This window comes from Hipposideros armiger, unplaced genomic scaffold, assembly GCF_001890085.2.
Source record: "Hipposideros armiger isolate ML-2016 unplaced genomic scaffold, ASM189008v1 scaffold_3, whole genome shotgun sequence".
NCBI classification, from domain to species: domain Eukaryota; kingdom Metazoa; phylum Chordata; class Mammalia; order Chiroptera; family Hipposideridae; genus Hipposideros; species Hipposideros armiger.
The window spans coordinates 4,006,497-4,027,411 of record NW_017731353.1 but is presented as its reverse complement, the minus strand read 5'-3'; the positions used below and the strand labels follow the sequence as shown (position 1 = coordinate 4,027,411).

Genomic DNA, 20,915 nt, shown 5'->3' with positions numbered 1-20,915 from the left:
CGCTCTTGGCCTCCCAGAAACACTCCTTCAAATTTTCTAGTCAAATCATTATACCGAAGGCTCACTTTCCACATTACTCCTCTTGGGGAAACTGGACAGACAACACCCAAAGCAAGAAAAAGGGTGTCACAGGAGGAAGAAGAAACCTAAAATGAAATGAAGAAAGAACAGAAACAGACAAAGCAACAGGTCCACACAAGGGAGGCAAGGACAAGTCAGGAAGCGTGTTTAATTGGTGACACGGACGACATACAGAGGAGCACGAGGAGGCCTGGGCATGCGACGTGGCCCGCCCGCCCCAGGGCCTCGCCCTGCGCCTGCCGCACCACCGGGGCAAGGGCCTGCCCCTTCCCAGAGACACACCAGCAGGTTCAGACAGGACAGCACCCCAAAAAGAGGCTCAGAGGGGGCTGGGGAGGCAAACAGAAAGAAAACAACCACAGACAGGAAGCACTGCCTTTTTTTGTGTTTTTGTTTTTCTGGTAAGAGTTACCCAAATTCCTTTCCAAAGTTGAGGCTCCCTGTGGGGGCACCACGACAGTTCAGACCCCTGCACTAGCCTTTCACCTCTGCGACATGCTTTGATTGTGCTCATGTCTGCTCCCCACGACGCCCCTGTGAGGTGGGCTGAGCAGACTCACTTCCGCCTGAGGGATGGAGAAACTGACGCCCATCGAGCAGAAGTGACTTTCCCAGAGTCCCAGGAAAGCTGGTCTCTGAGTCAGACTAGGAGTGTGTGGCCCTCCCTGGGGCCATGGGCCACTGCAAACATAGGGGAAATGACCATGTACAGCGTGCGGGCTGGGGAGCTGCCTTCTGCACTTGTCCCGGTCCTAGGGAGTAGGCAGAGCCTGAGCCTAGATGCCAAGACAGAGATGGGACCAGCTGTTTATTCAACAAAAGCCTTTTATTCATTCAAAAATCAACCATTGGGTTTATTCTGCAAATATTAAAAAAAAGTGGGGGGCAATGCTTCTCATCACAGTGCTCTTATGCTAATCAACTCGCTCTCCCTGGGGGACACCTAGATGAGAAACATCTGGAAAACACGCTGGCAATAACGTGGGGCTGGAGGCCCAGGGCCCGGATGAGATCAGGGCCCCTCTGTGCTCCCACCTGTAGCCTCCCGCCCTCTGGAATCACCACTTTGGCCTCTTGGTGGGGGGGGGTCCCCCAAATGCCTTTGTTGCTCAGTGCCACCAGGGGGCGCTCCCACATTCCCTTGGATCCCTTAAAAGCTGAAGCTGCGGTGGGAACACGGTAGCCCTCCACCCCCGGCATGGGACTTTCTCCAGGGAGAGGCTGCCTCTCGCGGGGGAACCCAGACACCCCAATCTCTTCCCCCCATACACACAGAGAAAAGAAATGATGTCCCCGAAAATCCAAGTGTGTCTATTGTCTGGGAAGTTGGCTGTCAAACTGAAAAGCATTTCAGGGGAAGAGGAATGCATACGTTTGCATTGATGTTCCTCTCTACACGTTGCCTGGTTAAATACTGCAAACTCGTGACATTCTCCTAAGTACCAGCAACACAGAGTGGGGAGAAACTGCTGTGAGAAGAGGCCAGGGCTGCTACAGCCAGCTGCCCAGGGGCTGGACCCTGCTCCCGGGCCCCGGGAGCGAGGATTGGCAGAGGGGCTAAGAGCCTGGCTTCCAGGTGCTCCGGAGTCCCGAGAGGAGCATCTCACGGAGCTGGGCCTCTGGTGGAAAAGGATGCCGGGAAGTGGGACCCCCAGGCTGCTCTGGGTTCCAATGGCGCCACAGCCAGAGGCCTGGTGAGAGAAGGGGCCAGAGCTGTCTCTGCCTGGCAACCTGGGGTACAAATGGCCAGCGTCCAGCCCGCTGCCAGGAAGAAGGGTGGCCTTTCTGGCAGCTCTGAGCTGTTCAGGGCATGGACCCAAGGTGTGCCTGAGGCATGGGTCCATGGTATCACCTACTAAGGCCAAAAGCTGCAACCATTGCTCCAAACCAAAAGGCCAAACCACCTCCCTAGAAGGCGGAATGATGGTGCTTTGATGCTCCCTAGTTGTCTAGGAATGGATGCGTCACCTGAAAGGCTCCACATGCTGATTCCTGGATGACGCTCAGCCACAGTCCCTTTCCCGTGATGCCTCCAGGACAGGCTGCACAACCGCGTCCTTCCCACTGGACCACAGATGCAACCGAGGCTCAGGCCAGAAAGGCAATCCGACCTGGGAAGGGCCCCACTCTCCTCCCCGCAAACTCCAATCGCCAAGTTCATCTCCTTCCCTAGGGTCCTAGGTCAGAACCAGGTGAAGGATTTGGTGGTGAGTCCTGGACCCCCTGGCCAGTGGCCTAAGCAGGAAGGTGACCGCAGGGGCGTCAAAGAGCCCAGCCTTCAAAGTCACCTGTGAAAATGGAACTCCTGCTCCCATCCCCAAAGGATCTGGGGGCTTACAGTGGAGACGCAGTGCAGCCAAAGGGCCTGTTAATGCAAGAAGGGCGAAGTTTTGGGGTGGGCTGAACATTCTAGCCAACAGGAATAGACCCGCAGCCTCACACTGGCAGAGCCACTCTCATGGGGGCATCCTCTGGCCGAGGGTCTATTGCCTGAGGGCTAATTAGCAGGACAAGCTCTGGCCTCCTGGGAAAGTGCAAAGTGGAGACCAAGGACAATTCAAAGCGGGAACCAAGGCCCAGCTTTTCTGCACTAGGGTGGGGTAAGCAAACGGTGATAGGCTTTGCAAAGAAGCAGCAGGAATTCTAGACTCACGCCTGGCCCTACACAGCCTGGGAGGCTGCTCCTCACCCCAGAAGCTTTCTCTGGATGAGGACTAGTTCCGGGCCAAAAAAGATAGCTCAAAAGTCCAGGAGGGACCAGGAAGTACTACAGGAAGGGACAGATGTGTCATCTGAGCCCACACACCATGACCAGTGGCTGCCATGTCCCTGAAGACTTGTGCCAAGAGACAAAATAGTGATTCAGACGCTCCCCCGTGTCTGCTGGGGTCTGGTACACTTAGCCACAGACCACAGAATCACAAAATGCAGGAAACTCAGACTCCGGATTACACAGTGTCAGCATGGAGGAGGCCTTCCAGATCAAACAGCCAGGCATCCTGGCTCTGCCAACGGGGTAGCTGGGGCCCCGAGAGGGCAGGGGCTGGCCCACAGTCTCAGGGCCACAGCCAGCCTTGGGCTCCTAGCCTCTGTTCCATGGTCGGCTGACTTTCCTGGTGGCAGTTCTGGGGCCACCTTCTATGGGGCAGGCAGAGCAAAAAGCTTCCTGCAAACGCGTGTGGATCACGGTCCCAAGGAGCGGCCGTTACCTGAACCAGGTGGCCAGTACCTTTCTCTCCCCCTCCCTCCCAGCATTCGGCTAAGAGAGTGCAGGGAAGGGGAGGAGGCTGGTGGCTACTGGACAAGGCAGACAGGAAGGCAGGCAAGCAGGTGGGAGAATACTAAGAGTCGATTTTCAAAACCCACCAAGGAGGGAGAAGGGACCTTGACTTCTGCTCGCTTGCTTGCAAAGACGCCTCCCCACCTCCCACCCCCCACCCCTCGGCCAGCTCCCCACTCTTTCCTTATGTACCCAACCTCCTTCCTGGCTCCTAGGCCCAGGACAAGCCTCTATGTTCTCCATGCTGCTACAACTACCAAAGCACGAGCTGAGAAACCAAAAGATGTCCCCTTTGCGTCCTCAGGAGAGATGTTATGGACCCAGAGGAGGACACAGGACAAGGGAAGTGTGGACAGGAAACAGAGAAAAGGGATTTAAGAAGGAGACATTTGGGCTGGAAGGAACAGTGCATTAGCCAGTTAAGAAACCCACCTTACCCCTTTCCAAACATCAAGCACAGTAACTGAAAAAAAAAGTTTTTTGGCTTCTTGGCCACTGCCGGCCGCCATCGTCCCAAGCGCATGGGCAGGTGGGTGAGGGCTGCACATGTAAACAGTGGGCCCCACATCCCTGGAAGCTTTGGACACAGAGGCAGCTGCAACAGTTAACGACCAATAAATAAAAGGTATCAGTTATATATGTATAAAAGAAAAACCCTCACTTTCCCCACAATAAGCACAATACTGTTATCACAAAACTCATCATCATTATAATCAATCCCCCGGCCACACAAGTGGTTTGCTGCCTGAGGATGGGGCAACATTTAACCGTAATCAGGCAGCCCCCCCGACACCCAAGCCCACCCGCGATCAGGCCATGACTTCCGTGACCTCTGGCAGAGTTCTCTGAGGTCCCCGAGGCCTTGTCCCCATCTGTCTGTCCAAATCTTCTAAAACAGAAGGTAGTTTTGTGTTTTTTTTTTCTTTTTCAATGTCTGTTTGAAATAAAAAACAAAAGCACACACGCAGGAGAGCAGGAGAGACCCAGGCTGCCTGCAAAGCAGCGGAGTCCTTGGTTTTTGCAGAGGGCTGAAGCCTTTTCCTTTTCGTGGTGTTGTTGTCCAGACAGCAGAGGTTGTTGGCAATTGGAGCCAGTGGCTTCAGGCAGCGGGTGGGTGCAGGGCAGGGGGGAGGAGGGCTGGGCCTCACGTTTGGAGGGCAGCCCGGCTGGGTGTGGATGCGGAGAGAGGCTGGGTAGACACAGGAGGGTGGTGTCGGGGCTGAGGTGGCCTCATGGCACGGGAGGAGGTGAGTAGTTCCCAGGCATCTGGAAGACACAAGGAGGTGAGGCAGGTTCAGAGCTGGCTGCCAGGGACATGCACACAGAGCTGGCGGGAGAGTCAACAAGAGGGCAAGGTGGTGTGACATGTCAGGAAGCCTCAAACCGCACACCCTCCAACCCACCCATTTGGTGCTTTGTATTTATCCTTAAGAAATAAATAGGGGGCGGCCGGGTGGCTCAGTTGGTTAGAGCGTGTGCTCTGAGCAACAGGGTTGCCGGTTCGATTCCCACATGGGCCAATGAGCTGCGCCCTCTGCAACTAGATTGAAGACAACGACTTGAGCTGAGCTGCTGGTGGGCAGCTGGATGGCTCAGTTGGTTAGAGTGCGTGCCCTTAGCAACAAGGTTGCCGGTTCGACTCCCGCATGGGATGATGGACAGTGCCACCAGAAACTAGATTGAAAAGGACGACTGGGGCCGGCCGAGTGGCGCGATGGTTAAGAACTGGCTTGGAACGCCAGAGGGCCCCGGTTCGGATCCCACATATGAGGGCCAGTGACACTGCCCTCAACAGCTAAGATGCTGAACAACAGCTCAACCTGGAGCTGGGCTGCCGTGAGTCACCGGCGACGGCGTAGGCTGCAGCCCCTGTTGCAGTGGGTTGCCATGGGCTACCGTGTGTAGCCAGCAGCCAGCGTGAGCGGCCAGCAGCCGCAGTGAGTGGCCGTCCAGAAGCTGGCGACTGATCTGCCTCACCTGGGAAGAGCGCAATGATGGTGCCAACTTGGGCCAGTGAAGCAACGTCCTCCACAACTAGACTGAAGAACGAAAACGACAGCAACTTGTCTGTTCCCCTTCCCTAATTCCCCAGGACTGTTCCCATCCCCCCAATTCCCCAATAAAAATCTTTAAAAAAGAAAAGGACGACTGGACTTGGAGCCAAGCTGTGCCCTCCACAACTAAGATTGAAGGGCAACAACTTGACTTGGAGCTGATGGGTCCTGGAAAAAACACACTGTTCCCCAATAAAGTTAAAATAAATAAATAAATAAATAAGATGTTTCCTATGGTATCAACTGTAACAGCAAGATTAAAAAGGGAGGGAGCAAACTCAGTGTCCACACTCAGGGGCCTGGTTAGATAAAGGAAGACACAGTCATAAAATGAAACAGTTTGCGACCATGAAAAACGAGGTGTAAATAGCCAAGAAGACGCCAACATCATTAGCCATCAGGAGTACAAATCAAAACCACAATGAGACACCACCCCCACTAGGATGGCTATCACCAAAAAACTGGACAAGAACAAGTTTTGGCAAGGGTGTAGAGAAATTAGAACCCTTGTCCATTTCTGCTGGGAATTTAAACTGGGGCGGCTGCTGTGGAACAGAGTTGAGCAGTTCCTCAAACTTAAACTTAAGAGTTACCATATAACCCAGCAATTCCATCCCTGGGTATCGACCCAAAAGAATTGAAAATAGGGACTCCAACAAACCCACGCGCACCCATGCTCACAGCAGTGCTATTCACAACAGCCACAAAGGAGGAACAACCCGGATGGCCACCAATGGACGATGGATAAACAACATGCGGTCCATCCACACAATGGACTACTCTTCAGCCAAAAAAAAGGGATGACATACCGACACATGCAACAACATGGAAGAACCTTGAGGACATTGTGCTGAGTGAAAAGGGCCAGACACAAGGCCATGTATTATATGATTCCATTTATATCAAATGCACAGAAGAGGCAGATTAGCATTTGCCAGGGGCGTGGGGAGCAGGGTGGGGCGGGGGATGGGGAAAAACTGCTTAATGAGTACGGAGTTTTATTTTGGAGTGATGCAAATATTTTAGAACTAGATCGAGGCAGTGGTTACACAACATTGTGAATGTACGAAATGCCACTGAATTGTTCATTGAAATGGTTACTGTGATGTTCTGTGAATTTCACCTCAGTAAATTTTTAAAAAGCAGCAGCATAGGGACAGTCACGTCTGCGCCACCCACAGAACCATCCTGTAACCTGCTCCACACCCGTGTTAAATCAAATGTCCTGCCCCCACCCTTCAGACAGGTGTCAGTGTTTGACCCAAAGGGGGCCATTTTCCTGCTGTGTGTGACATGACCTGAAAACGTCATCTGGGCCAATCAGAAACTGTGTGGAGGTGGCCCTGCAGGAGTCAGGAGGCCCCGCGGGACCAGGGTCGGGGCAGCCATCATGCTGCAGGTGCAACGGGAGAGAGAGGCCAAAGCCCCCCGAGGGGGGGCCTGTGTCCTCCAGGCTTCCGGGTCCCCGTGCCAACCCCAGGAGGCTTGGCTGAGGTTTTAATCACATTCGTTGCCTTCTGCAGCAATCTGTGAACCCTTGGAATTTGCAGTACTGTATCTATCTGCTGGTTAAAACCACAAACATGATGAAACTCATTGATGCATTTAAATCCAGAAATTCATAATTATTTATACACACACACACACACACACACACACAATTGTATATATATATAAATGTGTACATATATACATATATATACACTTTTTTTCTCAAGCTCCATTAGTCACTTCTAAAGGATGTTAGAAATCCAACTCGTTTTGAAAACTGGTAAATAAAGAGAAAGAATCAAGGATCTACCCTGCCCTTCCTATGAAAAACTAGGACTCAGGGTAACCAAATAGTTGATACAGGGAAGTTTGCCTTTGCAGGAATGATCCCACTAACGATGAAGAAGGCATGGCAGCATTTTGCACCATCTGTGAATGAATGAATGAATGAATGAATGAATTGCAGAGGTGCCCATCATTGGCTGCTGACATCGCCAGACAGCGGGTCACACTGAATGCCCAGCAGGCCTGTAGGTGTAACTGCCCCTTTCCAGGATGTAAACACCGCCACAGGGCACAATCAGCAAACCTGCTGCCATGGAGACTCTACAGGGTGTGTTTCTGGGCAAGGAGCAAGAAAAAAAACAGGAAGGGAAAATTTTATAGATTAAAATAAACTTAACAGACCTATCAACCGAATGCAATATGTAGATTTTATTCAGATTCTGATTCCAATAAACAAAGTGAAAAAAAAAATTGGGAGCTAACAGGAAACTGGAATTTACCAACAGAAGGTTGGACAATATTAAGGAATTAATATTGGTTTTGTAGATCTAATGAACTTTTTAAAGAATTGTTCTTTTAGAAATACATTTTGAAATATTTATGTATGAAATGATATGATGTCTTGAATTTGCTTCAGAATAACCCACTGTGGGGGTGTGTGTGGGAGGGTAGAGATGGTACAAAATTGGCTGTGAATTGGTGACTCTGAAGCTGGGTGATGGGTACACAGTGTTACGGTATGCTCTCTATTATTAAGTGTGAATGTCTCCATAATAAAAAATTTTTTAACCCACCCCCAAATTTTAAACAACCTGAGGACTGGTTAAATTATGGCCCAGTCCTCCTAACGGAATCCTTTGCACTACTAAAAACGGTGGTCTCAAACAACATTTACCGATGTAGAAAATACGATCTCAGTTCCTGAATAATTCAGTGAATTCTATAACAGTAATTTATCTGAGGAATCTGGGAAGGCAAATAAATCACAAAAATGATAGAACGCAAATTGGATATAATTACTACCTAGTAAGCTCTAGAAAACGGCTTAGGAAAAGAGGAGGGCAATTTTGGGGAAGGTGGGTCTTGTCACTCTGAAAAGCTTGTCGCGGAAATAAAGGTACACCTTCTCCGTTGACATGTTGCTGGTAAGGGTAAGATATATGTCTTCACAAATCGTGGTAAAGAAAGCTAACGTGGGCCCAACAAACTGTGAACTTTAAGCCAGCGAGGGTAACACAAGCTAAAAATATCTTTTCTTAATGTTGAGTTTCCACAAGAAAAAACAAATGTTTCCTATAAGTTGATAAAAAAAAACAAAAAAAAAAACTAAAACCAGCCAATAATATATGGTTATGAGCTCATGGTTGCTGAGAAAAAAAAAAAGGAAAAAATATATATATATATACAGACAGAAAACTGTGAGAAAAAACAAATAAGGTGATTCAAAAATAATTCCACACTTTAAGTAAATTATTTACACTGTATGACTTGGAGGGACACATCAAGAACCCATGTTTGTACCACTTTTTTCCATGGCCTGGAGGAAAGAAAGCGGTGTGCCATAGGACAGTTGCCAATGAGACTACTGGTGGTAATTCACAAAAAGGCACTCTGAAAAATTAGACAGTGGACCAGTATGCTTTGTGGGACTCAGAGCTACATACTGAGTGTTTCCAAGATTATAGAAATACTTGTGATCGTTCCTTTACAAATTGATTTGATTATATGTTCCTATGTGACCTAGTTACTGAGGGTTAAGTTTTTGTAGTTGTTCAATTCTTTTTTAATCACTCTGGGCACAAATGTTCTCGGGTTATAGTTGCATTATATATAAAGGTTTCTTAAAAATAAACTTTTTATCGAGGTTTTCTTTTTTAGACATATTTTCTAATGTCCTTTCAATGAAAAAGGATTCATTGTGTAAAATAATAACAGAAGTTTCAAAACAGTGTAGGCCTCCTAAATAAAATATCAGCAAATCAAATCTGATGATACATAAAAAGGATAACGCATCGTGACTAAGTGAAGTTTACTGTAGGAATGCAAGGGTGGCTTTGCATTCAAAAATCAGTGTAATTCAAAACATTATCAACAAAAAGGGGAGAAAAATCACATGAGCATCTTGACAGATGTAGGAAAAAATTGATGAAATTCAACACCATTCATGATTTTTTAAAACAAATAACTCCTAGCAAACTAGAAAAGGAAACTTTCTAAATCTGATAAAATCTACATACAAACACCTATTACAAACATCCTAGCTAATGGTAAATTATTGAAAGCTTTCCCTGAGATCAAAAGTGAAATATTCAAGAATGTTCACCTTCACTACTCTTATGTGACATTGCACTGGAGAGGCCCAGCCCGTGGAAGGAACCAGGAACAAGAAACAAATGGCAGAAGGATACGAAAGGAAGAAATCAAATGTAGACAACCCAAAAGAATCTAAAGCAGACGCTGAGATTTAATAAATGAATTTAGCAGGATCATGAATATACATAATCAATAAACAAAAACCAACAGAATTTCTATAAGCCAGAAATAAATGGAAAATATAAATTTAAAACTACTATTTATAATACCATAAAAAATATCAAATACAGGGGCCGGCCGAGTGGCTCAGTTGGTTAAGAATTAGCTTAAGAGTGCGAGCTCTGAGCAACAGGGCTGCCGGTTCGATTCCCACATGGGCCAGTGACGCTACACCAGAGCTGGGCTGCCATGAGCTGACAACAGGTGGCAAGATGGCTCAGCTGGTGAGAGCACGTGCTCCTAACAACAAGACTGCCTGTTCGATGGTGGGCTATGCCCGCCCGCAACTAAGGCTCAACTCTGGCAGCTTGAGCTGAGCTGCCACCTGGATGGCTCAGTGGATAGAGCATGCGCTCTTAACAACAAGGCTGCCAGTTTGGCCACGAGCTGCCGACAGGCAGCCAGGTGGCAACTGGCGCCCTCCACAACTAAGATTGAAGAACAACAACTTGGCTGGTCCCCCTCCCTAATTCCCCAACACTGTTCCCCTTCCCCAATGCCCCAATTTAAAATATATATATCGAATACATAGAAATAAATCTATCAAAAGATGTGAAAGACCTTTTGGCTGAAAGCAATACAATGTTATAGAGAAAAAAATTATAAGACCTGTACCATTTTCATGGATTGCAACACTCAACATCATAAAGATGCCAATTCTCCCCCAAATTAAACTGTAGATTCAAAATTCATTCCCAATCAAAATCCCAGCATGTGTATGTGTGTAAAAATTTACAAGTTGACTCTAAAATTTATATTAAAATGCAGATAGCTTAAAGTAGTCAAGACAGTCTTGAAAAAGAAGTGATGGGCATCACCTCCAAGATTAGGTTATAAAAAGATTGCGGCCTTCATTTTGGGTTCTCTCTCCCTGTCCTGGAAAGCCCACCCTGAGGAAAGCCACCAGCCATGTTGTCAGGCAGCCCCATGAACAGGCCCACGTGGCAAGGGATCGAAGCTACCAAATCAAATGAGTGAGCATGGAAGTGGGTACCCCCAGCTAAGCCTTCACGTGAAACTGCAGCCCTTGCCAACAGCTGATGATTATCCCAGTTTACCTGAGACTGAGGGGTTTCCTGGGACAGGGGACTTCCAGCACTAAATCTGGGAGTGTCCTGGGCAAACTGGGATGGTTGATCACCCTAGTGACAGTTTGACTGCAGCCTTATGAGAGACCTAGAGCTAAGGCACCCAGCTGAGCTGAGCCCTGATGTTTGTTTTTTTCAGCTGCTGTTTCAAGGTCTCACAGGCTGCAGCAATAGATAACTGATATAGCACTTCTCTAAAGGAGACATTCAAGCGGACGCTGCATATAGGACAGGTGCCCAGCTTCCGAGCTCATTAGAGAAATGCAACTTAAAATGACAACATGGGATCACGACATACCTACCAAAATGGCTAAAATTTAAAAAATAGAGACTATCCAGTGTTGACAAGGACCTGGAGTGACTGGAACTCTCGTGCACCCCTAGTGGGAGTATGAAATGGTCCAAGCGCTTCGGCAGCTTTTTGCTCATTTCTACTAAAGCTGAATGGACACATATCCTATGTCACAGTAATTCTCCTCTTAGGTGAATAACAGCAGAATGCACCATCTGTCCACCAGAAGACATGCACAAGAGTGCTTATGGCTGGACAGGACCTTGGGGTGGGGGTCATTCACTCCTTTCCCTCGCAGCCAACCCAGAGGACAGTAACAGGGAAGAGGCAGAATAGGAATAGGAGAGGACGAGGAAGAGAAAAGGAAGACAGATCTCCACCAGTAGCAGAGGCCTCCGGGGGTATGCTACCATTCTGCACATACAGCAAATCCGGCTGAATAAAAAAAGAAACCACAGAAGTGACCAGTTAGCTTAGTTGGTTAGAGCGTGGTGCTGATAACACCAAGGTTGCTGGTTCGATCCCCGCATGGGCCACTGTGAGCTGTGCCCTCCCTAAAAGAGTCAACTATGCCATTGCAGCATGAAAGCAATGTGTAACCAATGACCATGGCTGTTCCTCAATAAAATTTAAAAAGAAAAAAAAAAAGAACGAAAGAAACCACAGGTTTCTTGACCCAGGGAGCCAGGAGCTCAGGTCTTTGGCCTGCTTTCCCAGGCCCCCGGTGTTGGCTGAGAACTGATGTTTTTTGTTTTGTTTTGTTTTTTAACTGTTTTCAATCCAGGGAAACTTCTATTCAAGCAAACTCTCAGGCTGAATCTGGGTATACCAAAATGACAAAATGACAAATCTGGCTGATTTGAAAGCCTTGCCTCCTAGCTCTCCCCCCAACAGCTATGCCCTCACCGGGCAGACTCCAAGTTGGACAGGTACTTATCTGCCAACCCTAGTGTCCTGTGGCTGGGTTTCCTCCATCCCCCCACCCCAGACCCCAAGTCCCTCTTGACTCACCCCAGCTCTGGGCCTGGACTATACCAGCCCATCGTAGAGGGACAGCGCCTGCACAATGGAGGGGTCTGCCTTGGACCCCTCCTGGAACTCCTGCAGTGTCAGCTTCCCATCAGCGTTCTGTAAGCAGAGAGAGGTGGCTGAAGGTGGAGGGACAACCAGCCTCCTAGGACAGGGGCCTCTGGCCTGGACCCTGGCCCAGGACTGGTCCCAAGAGAGCTTCCACAGTTAGGTCAGGAGGGAGGCAATGCAGCTCACGAGGTGAGAAGAATCGAGCATCAGATGGACCGGGCACTTCCTGGCTGGGTGACCTGGGCATGTGGCCCACCTCTCTGTGACCATTTCCTCATCTGGGGACAGGAGATAATTTGCATGGCTTCCTCAGGGCGCCGGGGTCAGCACTCTATGAGCTCAAGCTGTGTGAAGTGCTTGACAACCTGGAGGCGCCCCATAAATCTGGAGTTATCGTTACCACTGCTGTTAATCTCCTCAATAATGGTTAATCCCAAGGACTAAGAGCCTAATGCATTTCTCTGGGGTCACTTTTGGAAGGGCATCCACATGGCTCCTGGAGCAGTCTACACTGGACCCCGGAGACCTGGGAGGAGGTGGGCGGAGCTCACGCAAAGGGATTTTATTGGGTCTCTTGGGGGAAGGGTGGTCTGGGCCAGATACCTGTGAGGGCCAAAGAAAAAGGTCTTGGGGACCACCCACCCACCTCCCTCACCCAGGGGTAAAGTATGACGAAGGGCCCAACCAGCACAGCAGGCCGTCCTCCTGGCTTGGCCACCATGCGCCCCCATGCGAGGTGCACGTGCTGAGCTGCTAGGATCCTCACAGACGCTCTAAGAAGAGGGGCTGCTCTTATCCCCATTTTACTGATGAGGAAACTGAGGCTCGGACACCCACTTAGTCCCAAGACTGGTGACTGGGGAAGCCAGAATTCACACCCAGTCAGACTCTAGGATGGGATTGGTTTCCCAAAATAAGGAAGGTATGTATCAGGAGACACAAAATAAGGAGTGAACGGCCTTGGCATTAAATTACATCGAACCACCCTGTGGGGAAGTGAGGCCCGGGCTCCACACTCTGTGGACACATCTGGTTTTTGCCTAGAGACCAGCGCAGGCTGAGCCCACATGTCATTACTGCCCCTCTGACATCTCCCTTTTTTAATTAAAGTACAGCCTCAGGCTCAAAGTTTTCAGGGTCAGTGCCTCTATCCAGCTAGAATGTAATACTCAGCCCGATGTCACTGTAATTTGTATTCTTTTATTTAAAACAGTTATTTCAGGTTAAAAAAAAAAGTTTGATATAAAGGATTTCTTAACCTTGGGTCTGTGTAGAATTCAGCAGGTCTGTGAGCTTGCGGCAAAATGGGGTCTTCCTTTTCACTAACCTGTAACTGAAATTGAGCTTTTCCTTCTGATGAACTAGGTGACGATCCCCAACAGAGCCAGCAGTGCCCGTGACCTTGTCAACCGTGGGGACCCCGGGCACTTTCCTAACACATCACAGCTGCCGCAGACATCACATCCGCAGGTCAATGTTTGGAAAACACGCGGTGGTTAGACCCCGTGTTGATCTTCTTTAATGTGCTCATAAAGAGGCTCCCATAATACTATGCCACAGATTCTTTTGAAAAAACATTTTGATAGCTGTATTCCAAAATAATTAGCTTCCTTTGTCATCCTATGGATTTATCTGATGCACTTAAAACCACTATTCTGAGAATAATGCCAGAAGAGTCCATGGCGAAAAATAAGAATTTTAGTTGATAAAAGTGTTGGGCAAATTTACTTAAAACTCTGGATGTCTGATGGGGACGGCTGCCGACTGGACCAATGGACATCTCACCAGGCTGTGCCGCCTGCCTGAGCCAGGCTCATAGGTGGTCAGTGGCACCTATTGGAGGGGTCTCCTCTCCCCGCCTGCTGGGACCCAGGGCCTGGCCCCCACCCCTCACCTCGCTGGTCACGTCCCGGCCTCACCCCAGTCTCACCTTGTCCATCATGGCAAAGATCCGGTCCACCCTCTTCTCGGGGGTGTTCTCCTCCTCGGGGAGCTCCACTGTGTTCCCCTGCCAGGGACAGACAAGATGGGGGCTGGGCTCCTGGCTTTGGGCTCTGGGCCCAAAATTTGTCCCCCAGGCCTGGGATGGCTCCAGATGAGGACCGCCTCTCCCCCCCAGTGCCTCACCATCCGTGCCACTCTGTTCTGGAACATTCCACCCACCCCAGCCCCACTACCACCCCAGCCCCCACCTGCCTCCCAAGATGGAAATGTGCAGAGTGACCCCAGGCAGTGACCCTCACCTAGCCAACTCTCACCCCAGGCAGGAGAGCGGCTGCACAGGGGTGGTTCCTCCCAGCCAGGCCTCCTGCCACCCTCTACCCCACAGGACCCAGGCAGGCCTCTCACCACCATCTGGTAAATGGCGTCCACAATATCCAGCATCTCATTCCTGGTGATGTAGCCATCGTTATCCAAGTCATAGAGCTTGAAGGCCCCTGTAATCAACCAGCCAGGGTGAAGTGAGCCCGGGTCCAGGGCAGGGAGGCACTGCCACTCACCTCCTGCCTCGGTACCTCAATATGCACTCAGAACAGATATGTACACGGGGACAGACAGGGATGGGCGCGCACACACACAGACACACGGATGGACACACCATTTCAACTAGGGTTATGGAAAAAAACAAAAACTAAAAGTAAAAAGGAGAAGGCATTGGCGAGAGCTGAGGCCTCAGAGGATGGCATTGAGGGAGGATTTGGGCCCAGGAGGAATTCGAATACTGCCCGCTCCTGCCCACACTCCAGCCTCTGCCCCTCTTAGCCCACTCCCCTTCCACAGTTACGTTGTATCCCTATGGTTAACTTAGAAAATCTGAGCTCTGACCAGCTGTTTCCATCTTCTCTCCAGCTTCCCTTTCGTGCACGCACCGGCCTGCACGGCCTCCCCTCTCTGTAGCTTTCCCTGTCCCTCCCGCCTCAGGGCCTCGCACATGCCGTTCCCCTGCCCGGAGCCCTCTTCCCGCCTTCCTACTCCGGCCAGCTCTCTCCTGACTCACTACAGGGTCAGCCCCTCTCCTGTCAGCTCACACCTCCCTCTTCCTGTCTCAGTTGCAGTTTCATGGGATTTTAAAAAATGTCCCCGTGCTAGACAGCTATGAGAGCAGGTACCTATCTGATTCCCCCGAGGGCTCCTGACCTCCTGCCAGCACTGACATGTGGCCATTTTGGTCAATATCTATTGGGTGAGCGAGTGAACACGTGAATGAATGAGGTCAGTCACCAAAACTGGGTCCAGCACTGGATATGGTCCTTTAACTCCAGGCTGCACTGCCAGTGGCCCCATGGCCACACCTGCTGGATGTCCCCTTTGCGCCTGCCCCATCTGTCTACCCCACCTGGGTAAGCTGTGTTCCTCCTGCACGGCCGCCTCCAGGAGCCCTCCTCTGACCTGGAAAGGCAGACAGAACGTCCGTGCCACTCTCTCAGCCCTGGACAGATGGCCTGGCCCAGTTCTTTGGCCTCCCTCTGGCCTGGAGACACCCAGCGGCTGCCCGATAGAGCCCAGAGGGCAGGACTTACACCGCAGCTTCTCGTCCAGGGTTCCCCTCGAGGTCACCGACAGCGCCTGGATGAACTCAGAGAACTCAATCCTCCCGTCCTGGCAGGAGAGAGAGGGGTGGGGGGGCCTCCATCAGCGCCGGGCCACCTGGTCAGGCCAAATCTTGGGCAGGTGGTGATGGGCAGCAGCAGGCAGTTACCAGGGCAGACAGACACCCAAGTGGAGGCGGGAGAGGGCAGTGAAGGGATGAGGGATAGGACAAGGAAGGGGACGGGGGAAGGGAGCAGGATTAGAAATGGAACAGGTCGGCCAGGAGAGGCGGGAGAAGGGGTGAGGCTCGGCTCAAGGAAGACTGTGCTCCATCTGATGGCAGAGTCAGGAGGCACCGCCAGCACACACGCACCCTCTGGGCCAGGGCTGCCTAGAAACCCCCTTCGCCCTTCGCCTAGAACCACAGGCTCAGGGGCTCTGAAGAGCGCAGGCTCTAGACTGTTTAACCCTATTTGTTTTGCAAACAAGGAAACGAAGGCCCGGAGAAGGCAGAGCTCTCCCCAGGGCCAGGCAGTGGGACTGTCAGCCTGGGGGCACCTGGGGAGAGAGCCAGGCCATGACAGAACAGAAACAACCGGGGTGCCCAAGAGCAGGGAGTGTGGAGACAAGTCACAGTCAATCCACCATGAACACAAGGGAGCCAGGAAAATGCTGGCGTGGGACAGAGTCTGGAGGACTGTGGACGCCCATATGCCAACTGTCAGCGTGGCCATCGCCAGGGGACACGCGTTACGACACGGATAAGCCTTGATAACATAATGCTCAGTGAAAGAAGCCAGGCCCCAAAGATCCCGTATTGTCCGATTCTCAGAACCTCGTTTCCTCGTCTGCAAAACAGGGCTATTAAAAGGACATGCCCCACAGGTGGTAGTAAGGCCTCACTAAAAGTAACCCACATAGAGGGCTTAGCACGCAGTAAACGTTCAGTAAATGCCAGTTACGATTATAAATCCCGTTATAACATAATTTGCATTTGATGCTTATAAGAAAAAGGGCAAAGCATATATGTGTGCATAAACATGTGTGTAGTGCATGTGTCATGCTTGTGTGTGCATGTGCATTGCATACACACACGTGCATTCGTGTGCACTGTGAGTACATGTGTGTTTGTGTATGTGTGTATCTATGCGTGCATTGTGTGCATGTGCCTGGTATACGTGTGCATGCATTTGCATGTCTGTACATGTGTGCGTGTGAGTGTGCACACGTGTGTGTGTGTTCCTTCTCCAGGAGGGAACATCAGCAGGAAAGAGTGGGTGTGGAGACGCTGCAGGTGCCCGCAGGAGCTGAGCAGGATGCTGCAGGAGGGAGGGACTCTGGGCTGGCGCAGGCCTTGCCAATCTCCAGCTTACCTTGTTTTCATCAAAGACGTTGAAAACGAATGTGGCGAACTTGGTGGGGTCTCCAAATGGGAAGAACTGCTTGTAGATCTTCTGGAAGCCGGCCGCATCCAGCTGCCCGCTGGGGCAGTCCTTGATGAAGCCTTTGTACCTGAGGTGGCAGACCAGGTGACGGAGGGTAAGAGATGCCAACAGTACCCACCGGCCAGGAGCTCCCTGCCCAGCCCCCTGAAGGCTGTGAACCGCTGTCCAAAGAGATAGTGCCACACGGGGGTCATGGGTCCATCCCACGTCTGCCTCTCACTAGCTGTGGGACCTGGGACAGGTGACCGGACCTCTCTGAGCCTCATCGATGCAAGCGGTAAGAGTCGCATGAGAATTAACCCAGACGCTGTGCACAGAGCACCTGGCCACTTGGCTCCAGGCTCCACATCGAGGGGCTAAAACAAAACTCACCCCAACAATGTCCTCAAAGCTGCACTCTCGCACAAAGCACTGTCGCCTCCCCCACCTTCTCCACTGAGCCACCATATGGGGCTGGCAGCTGGCTCCTCCCACATGCCTGCACCCCCAATATGCCTCTGTTCCTGGGAACTGTGTAAACAGACACTGGAGCAGTGCAGTGAACTTGGAGGGGACCCTGGCTCGTTCCAAATGGACTTGGCCACCCTGTATTCCCAGTGTCCAGCACTGGGACCCTCCAGCTACCCGGCTGACGGCAGCGTGGCTTTGCAGCTCAAATCCTGGCTCTGTCATTTCCTAGCTGTGCAACCTCGGACAAGTGGCCTCACCTCTCTGAGTCTCAGTCTCCTCATTTATAAAGAGGGACAGTTATCACTAGTCGGGATCGAGTGAGATGCTACACATAGTGTACTTGGCACAGGATGGAGATAAAGAATGATCAATAGCAGGATCTTTGGTGTTAGGAACTCAAGTGTGTTGTTTTAAACCAATTTACAAGTTGGCTCCTGTGCGTAGCTTAGCATTTCCAACTGCGACGTCCATTCCTCTGAGGACGACCCCCAGCACAAAGGAAGCCAGAGAGAAGGATCAGCTGTTACCAGTGACAGCTGTCACCTCCCTGGGCCACTCTGTGCTGGGAGCTTCGCAGACCTCACTCTACTGGAATAATACCTAACAGCCCTATGAGCTAGGCAGTGCAACGAAGCCCATTCTAAGGATGAGAAAACTGAGGCTCAGAGAGGGAAGTTTTGCAAGTCCCCGCAGCCCGGACAAGAGCTGAGGTGGGGATCGAAGATGAAGAGCCCAGATGCTCAGAGACACTGGATTGCTGAAGACTTTCACGTCACACCTGTCCCACCGTCCTCTGCTGTGAGACCCACACGAAGACTCTCCCCTCTAGTGTGCGAGGAGAGGATTCTGGGAGTACTGTGCTTAAAGTTGCTGGTGGTGCCACGGCTGAAGCCCACGGATAGAGGAAGGTATGGAGAAGCCACAGTTCTCCACCAATTAGAGAACAATCTAGAAGCCTGGGACGGGTGCTGGATGCATGAGGGCCCAAAGGGACACGCAGGGCCCCACAGGAAGGAACCTCAGGGATCCTGCAGCCTAAATGATGGAAATCAGGTACCAAAAAGCCAACAAGACAAGACCCTTGCTAACATGTCAGCTGTTCCTTAGGGACGAGGGGTGCCAGGGTGAGGGAGATGCCGGGAAGAGAGCTGAGAAGGTGGAGCGGGGTTTGGGGCTTCCTTCTTGGGGTCCAGTTGAAATGGTCACACCGCTGTCCTGACAGTGCCCACAGCAAACATGAGGTCATGAGAGAAGCTAGGCCTATGTGCCCCTCCTCACCCTCCCCCCACCCCAGGCACCTCAAGGGGTCAGAGGCCCAGGGAGGCAGGTCCCAGCTCAGTAACCAGAGTCACTGCCTGATGTGACTCTCTGCCTGGACCTCTGTAACAGCCAACTGACAAGAGCCCCATCCAGGCACTGAGCTAAGCCTTTGTGGCTGGTTCCTCATGCAATCGCCACCTTAGCCCTGTGCAGTGGGTTCGGTGATCCCAATTCACACACCAAGGCACCGAGGCACAGGGCAGGTGCCCCTCTCACAGCAGGAACTGGGAAGGGACTGGCCCCCTCCAGGTCGCTGCCCTTAAAGCCTTCTTCCCAGCTGCGTGCCTAGGGCTCAAATCTTCACACCTGGGCCAGGGGAAGAAGGGTTTTGGAGACAGACCTGGTCCATGACCCCAGGACCCCAGACCAGAATGATTCGCTGGGCAGGAGGACGGGCCATGCCTGGCACCAGGGTTTCATGAATCCCTGTGGGGGCCACACTCCACGATCACCATATGACTCTGGATACCAGGATAAGGGCCATTACCTCCTCTGTGCTCCCCAGAGCTCATTTCTCCGCAATGAATGTGTTATTGAGTGATTCTAAAAGATTAAAGAGGAAACAAAAGCGCCCAAAGGCCTCTCCTGGACGGTCCCTGTGGGTGGCTCCCCGGGGCCATCTCTTGGGAGGGGAAGTCGTGCACTCAGCATCAGCGGGAGCCGCCAGCTCTGTAAGCAGCTGCTGCGGGCTAGCAGTGGGGGCCCTGCAGCACTCGTGGGGGCGGGCAGGTTCAAGGAGGCAGCCCCGGGGGGGGGGGGAGCTTTTGGGGGGAGGCCTGTCTGGTTACCCCTGCAGTGGCTGCCACCGTCACTGTGGGAACCCAGTGCCATTAGCAGGGGCTCCAGGAAGCCCACCCCCACTGAGCAATGCCCATTAGGGGTTGGCCCACCCTCCTCTTGACAACCGCCCCCCGTATTTCACAACCAGCCACACTTTCTAGAACGTGCCATGCCATGTCTAACCTCCAGACCTTGTACCGCAGGTGCCTCTGCCTGCAAAACACATCTCCTCTTTATGGGGCTCGTCCACTCATCCTCCGTGTCCCAGCTTAGACGTCGCTTCCTCCAGGAGGCCGTCCCAGGCCGCCCAGAGCGCATGTGGCCCCTCCACTCCCACTCCCCTGCGCGTCCCCAGCACAGCACGGACCACGCCGTATGAGTTTGCCTCTAGGCTGAGTCCTCCACCTAAACGTGAGCTCCCTGACACCGTGGCGCCCCAGTGTCTGGCGTCGGGTCTGGCATATAACAGAGGCTAATGTTTGTCCAGTGAGATGAATGAATGAATGAATGAATGAGTGAATGAATGAAGAGACAAACTTCCAGGCAGGGACAGAGAGTAAGGTGTGCTACGTCTTCTTCCTGAGCCCGGGGACCCTGGCCAGAACGGAGAGCTCCCTGCAGATGGGTAGAGAACCACTGGTGGGCTCTCCCTCTCCATGGACTGATGGGGAACTGGGGTCTCAGAGAGGGAAAGAGACTGGCCCAAGGCCACACAGCAAGCTAGCTGCAGAAACAGGCTCAGACGCAGGGCTCCGGCCTCCCAGGCTCCCCCCTCCTTGCCGGCCCTCCAGGAGCTAGGCTGGCTGCACTGCCCTGGCGTTGTCTCCCACTGTTCATCATCAGAAGGTGGGGGGCACCCTGCCTTGCTGAAGCAGAGGGGGGAGGTCTAAGCCGTCCCAGACACCCCAGTGCCTCTGAGCCCCTAATTTGCCCTGCAAGCCATCACAGCTCCTCCGAGGCCAGGATTTCATGTCTCCAGCAGTTCGATGATGAAGTGGAGCCCATCCCCCACTGGCTGGCTGAGTCAGGACACCCCACGCCAGGCACACACCCTATTTCGGGCACCTGAGAGAACTACTGCCTCATCATGAAGTTCACGCCCAGAAATTTCTCCCCCAGGAGATGTGACTCCATCCCCACCCCGGCCTGGCCTCAGGTTCCAACAGGCCCGGACCTCCTCCCGCTCCTCCCGCCGGCCCCTCCCTC

The 20,915-nt window shown here is 51.7% G+C and overlaps 1 protein-coding gene across 2 annotated transcripts in view; it reads right to left on the bottom strand.

Annotated features, from left to right (window-relative positions):
- Positions 1–204: 204 nt before the first annotated feature.
- Positions 205–20,915, bottom strand: part of NCS1 (neuronal calcium sensor 1) — a 41,574-nt gene continuing 20,863 nt past the window's right edge. The window contains exons 1-7 of one of the 2 annotated variants that reach the window (XM_019638368.1): positions 17,532–17,650; positions 17,088–17,226; positions 15,705–15,783; positions 14,533–14,621; positions 14,114–14,191; positions 12,115–12,231; positions 205–4,627 (exon numbers count right to left, since the gene is read on the bottom strand). In XM_019638368.1, coding sequence (XP_019493913.1) covers positions 12,133–12,231; positions 14,114–14,191; positions 14,533–14,621; positions 15,705–15,783; positions 17,088–17,226; positions 17,532–17,635 — 588 coding nt within the window. In that variant the 5' untranslated portion in view covers positions 17,636–17,650 and the 3' untranslated portion in view covers positions 205–4,627; positions 12,115–12,132. Of the gene's footprint in view, positions 4,628–12,114; positions 12,232–14,113; positions 14,192–14,532; positions 14,622–15,704; positions 15,784–17,087; positions 17,227–17,531; positions 17,651–20,915 lie in introns of those variants that run through there. The other variant, XM_019638371.1, reaches the window with a different exon arrangement.